General features: G+C 41.1%; 1 protein-coding gene across 1 annotated transcript in view; it reads left to right on the forward strand.

Annotated features, from left to right (window-relative positions):
* The first annotated feature begins 8,262 nt into the window (after positions 1–8,262).
* The window catches only part of LOC115790840 (NF-kappa-B inhibitor zeta), a 29,243-nt gene continuing 18,966 nt past the window's right edge, over positions 8,263–18,539 (forward strand). The window contains exons 1-2 of the mRNA XM_030744807.1: positions 8,263–8,315; positions 8,418–8,574. Coding sequence (XP_030600667.1) covers positions 8,424–8,574 — 151 coding nt within the window. The 5' untranslated portion in view covers positions 8,263–8,315; positions 8,418–8,423. The remainder of the gene's footprint in view (positions 8,316–8,417; positions 8,575–18,539) is intronic.

Genomic DNA, 18,539 nt, shown 5'->3' on the forward strand with positions numbered 1-18,539 from the left:
GCCGGCATGAGAATCAGCACCTCTAAGTCTGAGGCCATGGTCCTCAGCCGGAAAAGGGTGGAGTACCCTCTCCGACTCAGGAACGAGTTCTTGCCCCAAGTGGAGGAGTTCAAATATCTCGGGGTCTTGTTCACGAGTGATGGGAGAAGGGAGCGGGAGATCGACAGACGGATCGGGGCTGCTTCTGCAGTAATGCGGACGCTGCACCGGTCTGTCGTGGTGAAGAGGGAGCTTAGTGTAAAAGCGAAGCTCTCGATTTACTGGTCGATCTACATTCCTACCCTCACCTATGGTCACGAGCTTTGGGTAGTGACCGAAAGAATAAGATCGCGAATACAAGCGGCAGAAATGAGTTTCCTTCGAAGGGTGGCTGGCCTCTCCCTTAGAGATAGGGTGAGGAGTGCAGCTATCCGGGAGGGGCTCAGAGTAGAGCCGCTGCTCCTCCACATCGAAAGGAGCCAGTTGAGGTGGCTCGGGCATCTGATTAGGATGCCTCCTGGCCGCCTCTTGGGTGAGGTGTTCCGGGCATGTCCCACCGGGAGGAGGCCCCGCGGCAGACCCAGGACACGCTGGGATTATATCTCTCGGCTGGCCTGGGAACGTCTTGGGGTCCCCCCGGATGAGCTAGAGGAGGTGGCTGGGGAGAGGAAAGCCTGGGCTTCTCTACTTAGGCTCCTGCCCCCGCGACCTGGCTCCGGATAAGCGGAAGAAAATGGATGGATGGATGGAAAATGAATGAAATGAAAATGAATAAAAAAGCAAAGAAATGTCCAAAGAAAAACTGTGAAAGACCTCCATAAAACCTGGAGAACTGTTGCTCAAGACCTATTTTAAAAATGAAGTCTGGCTCCTTGGAATGAAAATAAAAGAAATGAAAAGTGGCTCAAGACTTTTGCACAGTACTGTACTTTGAAATGAGCAATTGAAGTAACAACTAATGGGAGTGAAAGGTGAAAGATACCACTGAATGACACATCGTATGTACCAGGAAGCAAAGATTCTTATGGTCATGACACAATGCAGGGCAAGCAATTCTCATGCATTTTTTTTTGCATGCAATATTTTGGCAGTTCAGTGGTTCTCTCCTTGGCCAGACAGGTTATCAAAAAAAGAAGTTGCGCTCCAGTTTAACAGTCTCTTATTCATCAGTGTCTGAGGTTCTTACCCAGGACACATACACCTGGTTCTATTCCCACGACTTTGGAATGGAGTTAGTTCCTTTATTTATTCATTTTGTTTGTATCATTTAGTTTAGTTTTGTTGTTGTCTAATTAAAAAGAGGACAAATAAGAAATGATTGAACGTCTGCTGCCCAAGCACTACACACCGAACAGACTTCTTCACTAAAACAACCTATTAACAATAAGAATCATGTTTTGCATTGGATTTGTTTAATTTTTTAAATGTTCAACTTGAGATTAAATCAAGGTACATTTTACTCTTTGACTCACAAGTTTCTACTGAATGACCAGGTACCTTGCGTCTCATTTCCAGTTCTACACTGCCAAGATGGCAAAAACACTTTGCTTGAGGCTGCACTTACAGGACTTCAATAACAAAATGTGTGACTTTCATCTTTTATACAATGGTTGGCATTTACAATCACGGCCTCAATAGAAGACATTGTAAATGTCATTTGTTTTCTAACTTGAAGTGTACCTGTGTGTTGGAATAAGCTGCTAAAGGGGTACCACCTGCATTAAAACAACAAAAGGGGCCTCCTGACCAAGTGCCACTAATGATTTGGGAGTGAATCTGGAATTCTAGAAGACTTTAGGAAAGTTGTTATTGTTGTAGCAGACAGACTATTGTATTGTTTATAAGCTGTGTATAGCTATGTGTAGTTTCAGTAACAATGGGAATTAGCACTTCCAATTCTGAGGACACAGTCCTCAGTCAGAAAAGGATGGAGGGGCCCACTCCAGGTTACTGCCCAAGCGGAGGAGGTTAAGTATCTCGGGGTTTTGTCATGAGTGAGGGGAGAATGGAACGGGAGATTGACAGACAGACTGGCGTGGCACCAGCAGTAATGTGGTCCATGTGCACAGTGTGTTACAATGCTTAGTGGAGAACCAGCAGAAAAATGTGAGTTTCACTCATCCTCAGTAACCTTTTTGGGCTATGTTTTGGAAGCAGGGCAGGTGAAGACGGAATCAGAGAAAAGACAGTGGTGCAGTGGCAGACCCCCATTACCACAAGACAACTCCAAAGATTCCTTGGATTCTCCACCTTCTATAGACATTTCGTTCACAACTACTGTCAAGTAGCAGACCCTCTCACATGGCTAACCTCAACCAAGACATCTTTTGTTTGGTCTCCAGAAGCTGAGACAGCTTTAGCAGAACTCAAGGAATGATTCATCTCAGCACCCATAATTGGTCCAGCCAGATACTAACCAATTTATTGTCTAAATGGATGCTTCTGATTCTAGGGTAGGCACAGTGTTGTCCCAGCAGTTTGGGCCCAAATGCAAGCTCCAGCCCCACACCTTCTTCTTAACTCTTAGTTGTTAAGCTGGCTCTAGAAGACTGGTGAAATTGGTTGGATGGGGCTGAGAAGCTATTTATAATCTGGACAGATCATAAGAATGCAACTTACCTGCAAAAAACCAAAAGGATAAACTCCTGTCAAGTTTGTTAGTCTCTGTTTTTCAGTTGTTTCAGCTGTAACATTTCCTGTTGTGCCGGCTCCAGAAATACAAAGCCTGATGCCTTGTTCCACCAGTTCTCTGTGGAGAGTGATGACCCTGAGCCTGAGAAGATCCTCTCTTTCACCAGCACTGTGGGAGCTTTAACCTGGGAAATGGAAAACACCATCCAACAGCCTCTTCAGGTTGAGCCTGATTCTGGCATTGGTCCTTCCCCAACTATGAATATGCCCGATCTTCAGCCCAATCCACAGTCATCCACTGGGCACACACCTCCGGATTCACCTGCCACCCAGAGGTGAGCAGAACAACCACCTTTCTGAGACATTACTTTTGGTGGTTGTAACTAGAAAAGTATGTAAGAGATTATGTTGCAGCATATTCAGTTTGTGCACAAAACAAGATTAGCTACCAATACACTTCAGGTCTCCTTCAGTCCTTATCAGTCCCACATAGACCCTGGTCTTACTGTACATTGCCCTAGATTTTGTGGCTGGCTTGCTTTCTTCCTCTGCAAACAGTTATCCTCTCAATAATAGATAGGTTCTTGAAATCATCTCACTTCATTGCCCTTCCCAAATTGCCCACTGCCTGAAACTGCCAGGTTGTTAATAGACCATATATTCAATCTTCATTAAATCCTAATTGAAATGCTTTCCAACTGACGTCTCCAGCTCATTTTACAAGTTTTGCACAGCTCTAGGGACTAAAGTCTGTTTGAAGTGGATCTGCCTCCCCACCCCTCCTGGTTCATAGTCACAATTATTTTGGCCATGGGACCCAAGCTCTTTCTTCCTCTCTTCATAACCTTCCCAATCAATCAAGTACTGAAGGACACTTTCAGCAACCTTTTGACAGTGTAGGCCAGCTTTCAGTTAGCCAGGCAGGTGGAGGGGGGCATCGGATGGGAACAGACAAGTTTTATGTTAGAAACATGGAAAGAGTTAAGGATCTTCATGTACCCAGGTAGCCTTAAGTAGAAAAATGATTGATTAATGCTTCAATTTCAAAAAGACTGAGCAGTTGATCTGAAAGGCAGTTTTAGACTGTTTCCCAGTTAATAATTAAATATTTTTGAAGATATCCAGATTTGAATATAGCCAGCGTGGTGGTGCAGTGGTTAGCACTGCTGCCTCATAGTTAGAATACCATCTGGAAGGCCTGAGTTCAATTCCACCTTGGCCCAGGCTCCTCCTTCTCTCTCTGTGTGGAGTTTGCATGTTCTCCCCGTGTGTGCGTGGGTTTTCTCCAGGTACTCTGGTTTCCTCCCATAGTCCAAAGACGTGCACTTACTGGGGTTAGGTTTAGGGATGGCATGATACCACTTTTTTATGTCCGATATTTTACATTTGGATATCGGCCGATACCGATATAAATCCGATATTTAAAATTGATCCAGGCATTTAAAAACATTTTTTTTTTTAATTTTAAAAAAAGAAGTCAACAGTCTCTCACACAACAAAATCAAAGTCTTTTAGTTGTCCCACATACAAGACTAAGGACCAGGGCGGGCAGAGCTTTTTAGGCAGTAGCACCAAAGCTCTGGAACTGTTTACCACTCCAGCTCCATTTAGCTGACTCTGTGGCATCATTTAAAAAATAGTTGAAAACTTTTCTGTTTAATCAGGCTTTCTGGTTTCTGACTTTATTTTTATTCTTTTTCTTTTAATATGGTAATGTTATTATGTTTTTAACATAGTGTTTTCTGGGGGTGGGGGGGGGGGAAATATTGTGTTTTAACTATTGTACAGCGCTTATCTGTCTGTGAAAAACACTATATAAATAAACTTTACTTACAACAATAACTATCACCTGAATCCTGTTGCTTCTGTGTGAGAAGGTGATGCTTCTGGCATGTTGCAAATTTCATTAGGGCTGCAACTATTGATTATTTTAGCAATTGTGTATTCTATTTATATTGATTACCCAAGTAACTAGATAAGAAATACTTTTTTTCATATTAACAGTTCATCTGCATATTTTAACTTCTGTACTGCAGCTTTTCCCTGTGTGAAACAAACCGGGTGGATGGAGCAGCTACAAAGTTCTCTTTTCTTCACTTACTGATCAGGTGGTTGATGAAGGATCTCCAGCTGTTTCCCAGTAAAGGTATAATGGAGGTTACGGGGACGAAAAGGCTTCTTTTGGACACTAGAAAAACATTTCCTTCTGCTCCATCTGAGCGCGCTGGCTCCGCCTCTTTCCGCTTGTGCAGACAGGCAGTAAATCAGCTGACTGCTGCTGTTGCATCATCAGTGTCCACGTGAAAAACTAGGGGCTGCGTGAGCGCAATCTTGTAATGCTTTATATTTACAAGCATTCTCCTAAATACGTTTCTACTGCAGGTCTATATTTAGTCACAAATCAGGGATTAAAGTATCAAAAATATTTTGACGGGGAAGGGGTTCTTCCGGTACCAGACGGTCACTAGTGCTAATAGCTGCGCTCGCTAGCAGTATGTCCGGGAGCTGAAGTAGAGAAAAAAATAACAGCTGATTCTCAGCACAGCGAGCACAACACACAAACAAGGCAGAGAGCGGTGGAGGCGGAAAAACATGTCAGCGATGATCGCTCAGTGTCAAAGGGAATCCGTCGCAGCGACGGAGGATCTGAGGGGGTTGTTTTCTAACTCCTGATCCCCCACTCCATTCCAGTAGGTGGCGGTAATGCAGCTCTAAGCTGGTTTGGTCAACCGCAAACCCACAAGAAGAAGACGACTGAGCCCTGTAATGCAGCTAATGTGAGCGAAACGTTATTTAATGTATCGGATTACATTTTTTTATTTCTTTCTGATATCTGATCCAGTAATTTAGGCCAGTATCGGACCGATACCGATACTGAATATCGGATCGGCGCATCCCTAGTTAGGTTAATTGGAAACTCTATTTGCTCATAGGTATGAATTAGAGTGTGGATGTTGTCTGTCTCTCTGTGTTGGCCCTGCAACAAGCTGGTGACCTGTCCAGGGTGTACCCTGCCTCTTGCCCAGTGTCAGCTGGGATAGGCTCCAGCCCCCTGTGACCCTGAACAGGATAAGTGGAAGTAAATGGTAGATGGATGGATCCAGACTTTCTGACCTGGAGAGCAGGCAGGGGCTGGAATACAGTGATGGTGTTTTGCTCTTGAGTTCGCAGTTATGTTACTTGGATTGCCCTCCACAGCTGAAGACAGCGAAAGTAATGCTGGAGCAAGGGGACTGAGAGCTCACCCTCCTGGAATGGGAAAGTAACCTTGGTAACCATGGCATGCCTAGTTCCTAGTTCCCCATTTGTCTGAGGGTGGAAACCAGAGGAAAGACTAACTTGGGCACCAGTGATATTTCAGAACTCCTTCCAGACTCTGGGAGTGAACTGGGGGCAACAGCTGAATATGATGTCTTGAGGAATTCCATAGATGCAAAACACATGATTAGTGAGTGGAGGAGATTTTTCCAGAGCTGTCAGGAGCTTGGGTAAAGTGACTTGGAGAACCTGTCAATTATAGTTAGGATTGGTGTCTTACCTGATGAAGGTGGAAAACTCATCACAAATTCTGTGCCTAATTAGATTAGTTGGCAAAAGGTCAAAATTGCAGTGATCAGGTATAATAAAAAAAGAGCATCTTGGAGTTCTGCAGAAGTAAAGATGAACAGAGGTTCACCAAAAGTTTGGTTACAAATTGCAAAAAATTTTCAGAATAATGTTCCTCAATTTAAAGTTGTGAAGACCTTGAATATGGTAAATGGACTAGTTCTTATATAACATTTTTCTACTCTAATTGAGCACTCAAAGCACTTATACAACACATTAACATTCACCCATTCATACAAGCACTTCCATGTGTAACTATGCTAAGTGCTTATTGTCTAACATTCACACACATTCATACTCCAACGCTTGTGTCGGAGAGCAACTTGGGGTTCAGTATCTTGCCCAAAGATACTTTGGCATGCAGCCTGGAGCAGCCAGGAATCGAACCGCCAACTTTCCTATTAGTAGGCAACCTGCTCTACCAATCAAGCCACAACCACCCCAACATCTCGTCATCTACAGTACATATCATTAAAAGATTCAAGAGAAGAATCTGCGCAGGGGACAAAGCTGAAAATCAATGATGTCTATGATCTGATATGATGCTATATGTTTCTGCTCTGTCGCAGAGGTTTTTGTAACCTTATACTGTGTATGTGTGAATGTATACAAAGTATGAGATGATTTTTTTCCTCACTCATCCCTATATGTTTTCACTATTGTTTCTGTCTTTTTAATGGCAGCACCTCCAGAAGGGGGGCAGCATGGCCACAGTTCACCTATCTCCCCATGTTTGTTCTGTTTGTCTTCTTGGATGGGTGTTCTGTTAACTGTAATTTCCCCATTGTGGGATCAATAAAGTATCATCATCTCAGATCTGAGATCATGTCAGATCTTTTCTGCAGTTCATACTTTCCACCATTGAAAATATTTCAAAGCCCCAGGACTGTTAAGCAGCTAGAATCCTCTATCAAATAAGAATGAAACAACATTCCTCTCCCAAAAGTCCAGCAACTCAGTTGTCTGATGTTTACGAAATGTTGTTTAAAGAAAAGAGGATGCCACACAGTAGTCAACACGGCTGTGTCCCCACTTGGGACCTGTTGCTGCCATGAAATTGAATGAGCTAATATTATGGCTAAAATGCTATGTTTTCTCAGTTTATACATTTTATATGTTTTGATGATTGGCAAATCATTACATTCTGTTTTTATTTATATTTTATATAACAACCAAACATAATTTGAGTCTAGTGTGGTTGTTGTCATTGTTGGGTGAGGGTGTGTATGTATGTGTGTGTGTGTGTGTTGGGGGGGGGGGGGGGGGGCACTTCAGTTAAAGTCACAATGGCAACAGTGGCAGAAGTAGCTTTATCTGTACCCTTTCTGTTCTAGAAACAAATTGTAAAGGGGTCTAATTTGCTGTTCACAGCTGCTTCCAACATAGAAATAAATCTATAATAAAGTAAGCACCAGATAATAAAGGCCCAAGATTTCAGGCAGGGTTTAGTCCAAAACAAAAGGTTACTGTGGCCCAGATTTCTCTCCAAGAGAAAAGAATCTGTTTGGTTTTTCACCGTGTGACATACCAGGAAAGGTCCTTTTCAATGGGAATGTTTAACTTCAAACTGACTGCCTCAGGCAGACAGTGAGAGACCTCATCAGCAGTCATGTTCAAGCAGGTCTTACTGGATGTTTTGTATTTGTTTTCTTTGCACCACTGAATTAACACTGTCAGTCTCTGTGTGTAACTAAGGCGTCTGATCATTTACAAGTTGAAACAGTAAATTAGAATTATTCTATCATTTATTTCAGGGCTTTGCTGTTAAATAAATGATCATTCTATTATATTATTATTATGAACATATGGGAATTATTTACAGTTAACTAAATATAGTGGATAATGTAAGCAAATGCAATATGTGCCACGGAGCACAAACGGTGTTACTCAAGTAAAGCAAAAATACTTTGAGTACTATTTTTACCTTTCCCTTGGGTATGGAGGCCTGTTCTATAACATTACCTGACATTTACACAGGTGGGCGTGGGCGTCAAGCAGTAGGCGGGATCGCGTTTGGCTATACTTCACATCAGAGCCGCCAGTGGACAAACAAACACGTGAGTCGCTCAGCTTTGCTGCCGACAGAGGTTAAAGTTACAGTACGTGCAGTTGCAGGAGCTGTCAGTATTGGTTTGTGTCAGTGCTTCATTTGCGGAAAACAGAAGTCACGTTCTGACGTTAACTCGCCTTTTCTTTTTCAGCACGACATGAGAGGACGGAACAAAAGAAATGTCCGTAGAGAAAAAAGCGAAGAAGCTGGGTTCTCTCCTTTGTCGGGGGAAACCGCGGCGGGCTTGGCCGAGCCAGACGCACCTGTCCCAGGTGCTACAGACTGTGATGTGCGCGGCACTAAAAAAGGTGGGCATACTTCTCGGTGCAAATGTTTTGGCTCTGAGTAACAAGTTGATAGAAATCAGTGTTAGTTGGTGACGAAGAATAATGCTGCATTATTACTTATTTTTATAAAGTTGAAAGTTAATGGTTTTTGTTTTTTAAATTCATAACACCGTGGAGTAGCTTGGCAACCACGTAATTATACACTTACCGTCACTTCAGCTGCTTGTAATTACAAATGTCTAATCAGCCAATCACATGGCTGTATCTCAGTGTATTGAATCTTTGAGGAACCGCAGCATGGTCGCCAGTAAATCAAGGGAATAAAGATAAGCAAATGATTCATTTTCAAATATATTAACAGTGCTTTCGTAAGAAGTTAAGGATAAATAAAACTATCCAGTTATGAAGCTTAACTTTAATCTCAGCCAAACCGATTTGCTCAGGACATCAACCATGAGATATCATCTGAGCAGTGATGGTATAGTTACCTTGAAAAAGTAGTCCGACTACTGATTACTGATTACTCCTTTAAAAAGTAACTTAGTTACTTTACTGATTACTTAATTTTAGAAGTAACTAAGTTAGATTACTAGTTACTTTATTAGTTACTTTAAACAGCTGCCAGTCTTGTGCCAAAAGTGATCTTCTGTCATAAAGTGATTCAGATGTTTCTGTGTGCTTTTATGTGTAATGTCTTTGCTTATATTGCTAAACTGAGTGCAGTCAACATGATTTATGAGTGGCTTGGCCACTTCAAATATCTTTATATAACTGTGATGTTATATTTGTTGTGATTTCTGCAGCCTATGAGCCAGATTTCTGTTTAAAAAGATGTTTTTAATGTCAGACAGTTTTTACCTTGGAAAAAAAAAAAAAACGAATATATAGAAATCACTTTGCCAAAAACTGAGTGGAGCATCTACCACTCATCTACTTCACAAATTATAGGTCAACAAGTCATTTACAGCCGTTTAAATACTGGCAATGTTTTTTTTGTTTTTTTTTTTTTTTTGTGGCAAATACCGAAAATTGCTGTTTGGCAGACGATCACTTTTTGGCACAATACCAGCCTCTACTACATACTATAGTAGAGGGCTTTTCAACTTCTTCAGCTCTCCCCCACTTGGGTGCTGGGGGGCTCCTGCATTAGTCGCAGCTCTGCTTCACCACTGTTGCGACTCGCTCTGTAAGTTTGAGTGCGCCGTGACTCCAGATGTTACTTCATGTCTGACGTAGTGTTTTTGAAGCTAGATAGCACTTTAGCTGACACAGACTCACTATAGTGTCTGTATTTAAGCTGGAAAACGCGCATCTCTCTCCTCCCTCCATTGTTTACGTTTGTGTCGCTGTGCTGTTATTGTCCTCATGCTGAAAACGGGATTTAACTGTCGCATCTGCCAGACGTCACTACCCGAGATGCAAGAAGAAAGCAAAAATATATCTTTGTACTGAGGAAAATGCAAAAAAGTAACGCACAGTGACTTGGATAAGTAACTTTAATCTGATTACTGGACTGCAAATAGTAACGCGTTAGATTACTCGTTACCGAGAAAAAGTAGTCAGTAGCGTTACTAAGTAGCGCGTTACTGACATCACTGCATCTGAGTCTATTATATCTATGTTTCCACTCAGTGGCAAAAGCCAGCAGGGGTTTTGAAAACGATGTGCTGGGAGTCAGGCTTTCTCTCCTGGTATAGTGAGTCTTGACTGTACTGTCAGCTGACAGCTCGCTCACTGTTAGACCCAGTGTTGTAGTCAAGACCACCTAACCCAAGACCGAGACAAGACCAAGACCAGAGTGTATCGAGACCGAGACAACACCAAGACTTTTAGGGTCCAAGATCGAGTCAAGACCAAGACCGCGGGAGGGCGAGACCGAGACAAGACCAAGACCAGTGCCTGACACTATATGACACAATAAAATGTGAAACATGATCAAAATCACTTCTTAAATTGATCTGAAAGATCCACATTCCCATAAAATCACCTAGATATTAAACACTCAGAGCTGAAATAAATGTAACCATCTTTATTTAATACTCCTGGGTGACTTCCATCATTTATCACAGCATGTAAAGCAATTATTCATAGTTCATCACAATAGTCTTAACTGTTATCTGCCTTTCATAAACAATACATTAAGTTATGTTGTTTTTAAAACCAACAACAATCTTTGTAAAAATGTGCACTATTTCAAAACCACATTGCTAAATGTGTAAAAATGGCAAAACAATCATCGACAGTAAGAACTAAAGCCACAAGTTTCTCTCTTACACAGATTACAGCTGCAGTATGTAACTTTATAAATCTGTTTTTTTACATATTTTTTAAAACTGTCACCATGTCAGGACAGTATGAGACCGATAATCTGTAAAAAAAAAAAAAAAATTAAGTTCCTCCACCTCCTCCCTGAACCGCTCCTAGTCAAAAACAACCAATCAGAGCCAGGATGAGGGTCAATGACTGTCAATCACTCCTCGGGTATGTGCTGCTCAATGTAGTGGTGTGCGATACTTGAAGATTTGGTATCGATTCGATGCCAAGTAAATACAGGGCCAGTATCGCCGATACTGATAACGATACTTTTTAATAATTATGAATAATTTTCATGAAGTTTAACTGGTTTGAGATTTTTTTTTTCCTTTGGATCATTAATTAGTTAAAACCCAGGATAGAATTGGGCAAAGTTTATAGGTAAGTAAAAAATACTTTTTCAAAATAAAAGTTATTGTTCTGAAACAATACAACATTGACAAAGCAATTTTCCCCATATATTGATGTCTGAATTTTTTTTTGTAAACGAAGTGTACAAAATCATCACTCAGGAACAAATGTAAAATTTTTTCCTTAAATAAACAAGCTGTACAAATTTAAATTTAAATTTGCTTTAAAATTTTTATAGCAAATTTCTTTCTTTCCCAAGTAAAATATGTTATGTGTCACATGACGGTATAACAAAACACTGTGGGGAGGGTGGACAAAGTGTGCCTGCTCTGTGCTGTGACAGGAGCAGCACTTAAACCAGGGGTGGGCAATTCCAGGCCTCGAGGGCCAGTGTCCTGCAGGTTTTAGATGTGTCCCTGATCCAACACACATGAATCAAATGGCTGAATTACCTCCTCAGTATGCAGTCAAGTTCTCCAGATTCGTGCTAATGACTTCTATATTTGACTCAGGTGTGTTGAAGCAGAGACTCATCTAAAACCTGCAGGACACCGGCCCTCGAGGCCTGGAGTTGCCCACCCCTGACTTAAACAGTCAGCTCGCATCTTTGATGAAACCGCAACACTGCAAACAGGAGTGAAACTGAAGCTAAAGTATCGATCTCATTATACTGATACTGATCAATACCAATACCAAAGTTGGTATTGATATTATCAATATTAGGATCAATCTGCCCACCACTAGCTCAGTGTACTAATGGCAGAGAAACAGCTTACTTATCTGCTGTCATTGGTGGCCCTAGTTACTACAGGGTTCTTTTTTTCAGCCCAGCGCTAACGCTTATACTAATTAGTAAGCTAATGCTAACCGCTAAATGCCGCCCCCATTTGTTAACTGAGTTACGGGGCCTACGATGTTACTGGAAACCACCTCTGAAGCCTAGGCAGTAATCACAGTCTTTGTGGATGTGTAGTTACATTTCTCGAGATGCATGTCAGGTTAGGTACAGAGAGGATTTTCAGTTATGTACAATGGACTGATACAGAACTCTAAGTCAGGCCTTATTAGATCGATAGAATGATAATTTTTACATATAATTGAGAAAAATTACATTTATATAGTATGCATTTAATGTGTCCCAGAGTGCCATTTTATTCCACTAATGTGTTTACAGAAATCACATAAAAAAACATACACAACAAAAATATAATCCAGATTTTTTTAACGATCAGCTGCTAAAAGCATTTCCTGCATTTGAATATCAGCCACCATGTTGTGAGCATAAACTATCACATTTTTAATGCAAAAACAGGAAGTGACATCTTGCTGAGAACTGTAGTTTTTAATCTTGAAGGCCTTTCACAGCTCCACTGGTGCTGAAAACTAATGTTTGATTATGGCTTTCTGAATACAAGTAGGACTGCACCTATCGACTATTTTATTAATCAAATATTCTATTTATTACCCAATTAATCAAGTAATTGGGTAAGAAATAATTTTTCATTTTAACAATTCATCAGCATATTTTAACTTCCGTACTGCAGATGTTTCTCCGTGTGAAACAAACAGCGGTGGATGGAGCAGCTACAAAGTTCTCTGTTCTTCATGTTGCTGATCAGGTGGTTGATGAAGGACCTCCAGCTGTTTCTCAGTAAATGTTTTAAGGTGGTTACAGGGACAAGAGCTCCTTTTGCTCCACCTGAGCTCACCGTTGCTATTTTTCCACCGCCGAGGTGCCGGTGCTCGTGCCAGTACTGGTGCTGATTTAAATGAACCGGTGAAACGCTTAAGAACACGCTTCCTGAACTGCTCCTTTACATATGAGTGTGGGAGAACAGGCTCCCCTTTCTTGTGCTGCAAACACACTTTACGGTGCAAACCAAATTACTGCAGCATCTGTGTGCAGCACAGAGGTAAACAGACAGATTACGAGCAAGACGACAAGTAAGCACTTTGCGTCAACAAATTTGTGTCGAGGAATTTTAATAATAGAATTGAGTTACTCCAAGGATCGTTGCAGCTCTAAAACTCGCATTAAATTTTTAGTTTGTGTATCAAAATACATGAAGGTTGGTAGTTACCTTTCATGCTGGGATTTTTTTTTTGTTGTTGAATAGGAAGCCTGAAATTTTCCTTTGATCGTCATTTTCCCTCTTACTTCTTGCTCATACCGGTTGTCATTTTAATTTCTGTAGCCCACGAAATCAAGCGCACACATGACTATAGTGAGATCAAACGTGCACACTGTGAATTAAACTGTCCGTGCTCTGTGGTAGATTGCAAACTGCGGTGAAATGATACAGGTGCAAGCACGATAATAGTAGCGACCTAGCTGGGGCGGAGTCTGCGAGGTGCGCTCCTTTGAGAGGCAGAGGAGCGCAATCTTTGTTGGATTTGAATCAGTACGTTTTGCATCCAATAAATGCAAGGATGTTAACAAATAAATTGGACAGTATTCTGGCAATTTAGTGATATTTCCACAGCTGTGGCCTTGACTGGTCTTGAAATAAAATCCCGAGTCCGCAATGTCCGAGTCCATGACAAGTCCGAGACCATCCAAAAGCGGTCTCGAGACCAAGACCGATCTTGAGTACTACAACACTAGTTAGACCAGTTAAATTTTTCCATTTAAGTGATATCTTGATAAATTGAGCAGATATTTAAGGTTTACACATCTACATTCTCGCCTGAAAACTTCATAAAAGTTTATTTTGTGTCAGAGTAACAGTAATATTTCAAAGTTTTTGACCACGATCCTCCACCATTCCCACAACAGGAATGAATCATGGGGTAGCCTAGAGCAGTGAATGTCAACTGGTGGCCCGTGGGCCACATCTGGCCCGCCAGAGATTTCCATCCCCATGAATATTATTGAAATCAAGACCAGCCTAGTGCGGAGGAAAAAATATGAAGAGTTCAGATGTAAAAGCCGCTTAACACCACCTCCATCAAAAATGAGATGACATTTACAGAATCCTTCCCACATGTACTATACGCCAATCAGTCATGTCGCGTCATAACCTGTTAAATACCTATCTCTGACTAGTATGAATTATCAAAAGCCTCAAAACGCTGCTTCCCATTGCCTTTACAAGCCTCCATTCCCTAGAACCAATTAGAATGCATGTGACCATGTGGCTTCAAGTATTTTCAGCACTGTGCTGCACTTTTGTTGGTGGCGATCAGACTGTAAACACAGCAGAAGGTGAGTCTAGCCTTGTTTTGTGTTGAAAAAATGTTCAGCGATTAAACGTGGCTGGAGGAAGAAAAAGTCGTAATGAGATTTCTGTCGGTGAACCTGCAGAAGGATTGTTAATGGCTGTGGAGCATGCTCCCCAGCCTGCGCGGGGCCTCCGTCTCCTTTGCTGTGAGGGTCTCTCACACGGTCATCTTGTAGGGGGACTGGATGGGTAGGTGGTTCAATGGCTGGGTGTTTACCCGCATGCAGGTCCGAATGCATCCCTTGGTTGTCCCCCGCGGCCTAGTATCTACTATTCTGTTATTGTTAAAATAAATGTGCTGCCATTTTGTGCCATTGCGGTTGTACTGTGTGAATCAATGTAGAAATCTTTATATCATAGTCTCATATTTTTGCCTTCATTCACACTGGGCAGAGGATAGACTGAAGATTTAGCTGGGTTTGCCTCAAAACAAAATATTATCAGTCAGTCAGTCAGTCAGAATACTTTATTGATCCCAAAGGGAAATTACTAAAATTATTTATTAAAAAGTAGGAAAATTACTATGTTTAAATTTTTAGTAAAAGAGGCCTCTCACCATTGCCTGTAAATGAAATCACTGAACTTTACCATCAGATCCAGATTTTAAAAAAGGCTCTTTTAAAAGAAAAGTGTCTGGGCAGATTTAGAGGGGTTTGCATCTGAACTCTTGATATGTTCCCATACTCACTTAAAAAACAGTGACAAAAATGCCTTCTGAAAAGTAGACTGCGCATGTATAAACTCGTTGCTCTAATTTTTTTTTTTTTTTTAAGTCTGTCATGTCTGGCAGTTTCCACAATCAGAATGAAGTTCTGCATGTACTGTTGTACCAAACATGTACATTGCTCTTATTTAAAATTGTATTTCTCGTGCTCATATCTATGAGAACTGTGCACAATCACAGTGTTTCCATAACAACCATCAACATAACCGAGAAGAACATGTAAGTGTAAGACTTGCACGTCACATCATTAAAAACAGAATAAATCTGAAAAGAAAATTCATATACCAAATGATAATTTATTACTTAGGATACAATAGTAATTTTATTTTATTTTATGAGAGCATCTGGCCCTCACACTGTCTGCCGAGAAAAATTCTGGCCCCTGGACAAATGATGACCCCTGGCCTAGACCACTGAGGATACACCTGACCTGTCCCTGAAATCCGGGGAAAACAAGACCGCATTTGAAGGCACCTTCATTTGGGATAACCTTCGTCGCCAGCCTGTGACTTTATTTTTAAACAAATAGTTTTTGTTTTTTTGTTTTTTTTTTAAAGAATTGCTTGTGCATTTAATTTTTGGAGTAACCACAATGTAATATTATGTTAGGCCAACTTGCTCTTAGAAAAGAACAATGAGTGAGACCAATAACTCCAATAAACTATCCATCCATCCATTCTCTTCCGCTTATCCTGTTCAGGGTCACCGGGGGGGGCGCTGGAGCCTATCCCAGCTGTCATAGGGCGAGAGGCAGGGTACACCCTGTACAGGTCGCCAGCCTGTCGCAGGGCCAACACAAAGAGCCAGACAACATCCACACTCACATTCATACCTATGGGCAATTTAGAGTTTCCAATTAACCTAACCCCAGTAAGTGCATGTCTTTGGACTGTGGGAGGAAACCCACACAGACATGGGGAGAGCATGCAAACTCCACACAGAGAGAGAGAGAGAGAGGGAGGGTCCTGGGCCAAACAATTTTAAACATATTTTAAAAAGTATGACATCTGGGCCAACTGGATACCAAAGAGGGACATTAAGCTGCCCCAGCCCTATAATAAGGTGTGCTAACTGTCATGGTTTTGGGCCGGTACGTGGCCCAGTGTTTTGAGTTCCTTTTTATGGATTTTTCGGCTTGTGTTTCCTAGTGTTTTTTACGGTCTAGATCCTCAGTTCGTTATTGTAAGGTGTTTTGTTTTTAGTTATTTGTATGTTATTCAGGTGTTCTTGTGTCAAGTCTATGTGTGTGTTATGTTTAGTTACTTCCTGTTTTATTTTGACAGTCACATGTTCCCTGTGTTTTGTTTTTAGTTTTGCTTCCTGGGTTATTAGTTTCATTCATTTCACCTGTTTTGCTCAGCTGTTTTCACTCACCCCTCGTTCCCTCTGTGTATTTAAGGTCTCAGTGTTGTTTAGTTCTTTGTTCGGTTCCTCGTCATTGTTGATGTCATTCTTTCTTCTAGGTTGATGTTCCTGCTGTGAGTTTTGTGTTTTCCAGTTTGTAGTTTCAAGTTTCCTGGTTTAGCTGGCTCTAGTGATGGTACAATGAGGCCCCGTGAATGTGTTGAATCTTTCTGGCCAACTGATTCGCCAAAAGTCTGATCACACAAAGCCCCTTTAACAGCTCATTCAGGAGTGCTGACATCTGATGTAGAGCATTCCTGTTCTTCTGTTGGCTGGCAGATCTTTTAGCATAATTATGCAATTCTGTTCAAATCTCCATTTGAGGTATTTTAAAGCCAGATTAAATGAATCGATGCTGATTGTGGTATATTAATAAAATATAAGATAAAACTTTAATTACATTACAGCAGCTAAAGTACAGAGAAGGATGAAATAAAATGGCAAACACTATATAAAAAATATATATATCAATATACATATATATCAAAACACTGTATACAGTTTTGTATAGAGACAGTATGTGGTGTGTTTGTGGATAAACAGTTACAGGAAGTGCTTGGGTGGAGGTGGATGTGCTTTATTAATTTTTATTCACATATAAAAAAACTGACAATGTTGGGTCTTTCTGGTATAACTTCCACAGCCTTAGAAAACACTCTCGCAGAAAACTGAAGAAGCAGGTGCAAAAATTCTACTTTGTACAGGGGCTTCTGATTATGCTGCTATAACAGTGGATCAGACTTGGATCACCCAGAACACTTCCTCTATTTCCCATGTCTTTTTCAGCAACTCGAATCACATTATGAAGCATTCACGTGATTTTAGAAAACGGGGCCTCATTTGGCTTTTGTCAGGTGATTTTCTCAAAAACAATACAAGCCTTGACACAGGGTTCATTTGGACACGCCCCCTTTTGTTTGGCACAGGCCTCAGGGCTTTGGTACAAGACGTAACATCACTAGCTGGCTCCTGTCCAGCCTTATTGGGTTCAAGCGTTATACTAATAAAGTGAAGCACATGTAACGCCCTTGCATCCGCATCCTGCATTGGGGTCCTCCCTACCTTGCCTGCCTGCAGCAGCTTTGACATTACATCAATATGTCACCTTTTAGGGCCGACTTTGACCCAAGAAAAAAAGTGGAGCTAACTTAAGTCTGCATTATCAAGTTCTGTCAACAGTATTTTAAACTGTGAGCATGTTACTAAGTAGCAAAAAAGAAGAAAAGGGAATAAATTTGCGTTTATGAATCAAAATTTATTCTGATGCTCATCTGAGAAACCAAAGATTTTTGATACTGAAAAAAATTTAGAACCTCATACTGTCTCAGTATGAGGTATGTCTCAGACCTCTGGAGGGACAAAGGTCTGAGGTCTTCCAGGAATGGTGACACTATTTTCTGGGGAACTGATTGGTCAGCAGGATTTTATACCTGCAGATTTTTAATCTAATAACACCATCAGTTACCATGGCAATTTACCCCATTAAGAAGTGAACCACTGTCATAGTACAGAAAAGCCAAGATTAACCCTGAAGATACCTGAATAAGCCAAAATCCTGCTTTGTAGTATAGGTCTCGAGGTATATCATGATGCACTTGACATTCACAATATTAAACAACACTTTAGCAGGAATTGTGAGGGGTCAGGAAAGCTGTTGAAAAAACAGTGAAATATTGAGGTTTGTGGACTCCTTGTGCCAGTCGCAAGCCCAGATAATTGGGAGGGTTGTGTTAGGAAGCTCATTCAGCATAAAGTCTTTAGAAAATCAAATATGCAAATACAACCCCTGTAAAAATAAGGGTGCAACCCAAGGTGCCTTTATCCAGTGGCTAAAATTAGCAGTCTTTTATCATTAAGACAGTAGCTAGCAGCTAAGTCTAATAATAAAGTGATATTGTTAAAGTGGAAGTAAGGCAGGCAGCAAATGCAGTCAATCCTTCCCATTTGTAAGGTTATCATGGACGGTCTTAATC

Source organism: Archocentrus centrarchus, chromosome 13 (assembly GCF_007364275.1).
Source record: "Archocentrus centrarchus isolate MPI-CPG fArcCen1 chromosome 13, fArcCen1, whole genome shotgun sequence".
Lineage (NCBI taxonomy): Eukaryota > Metazoa > Chordata > Actinopteri > Cichliformes > Cichlidae > Archocentrus > Archocentrus centrarchus.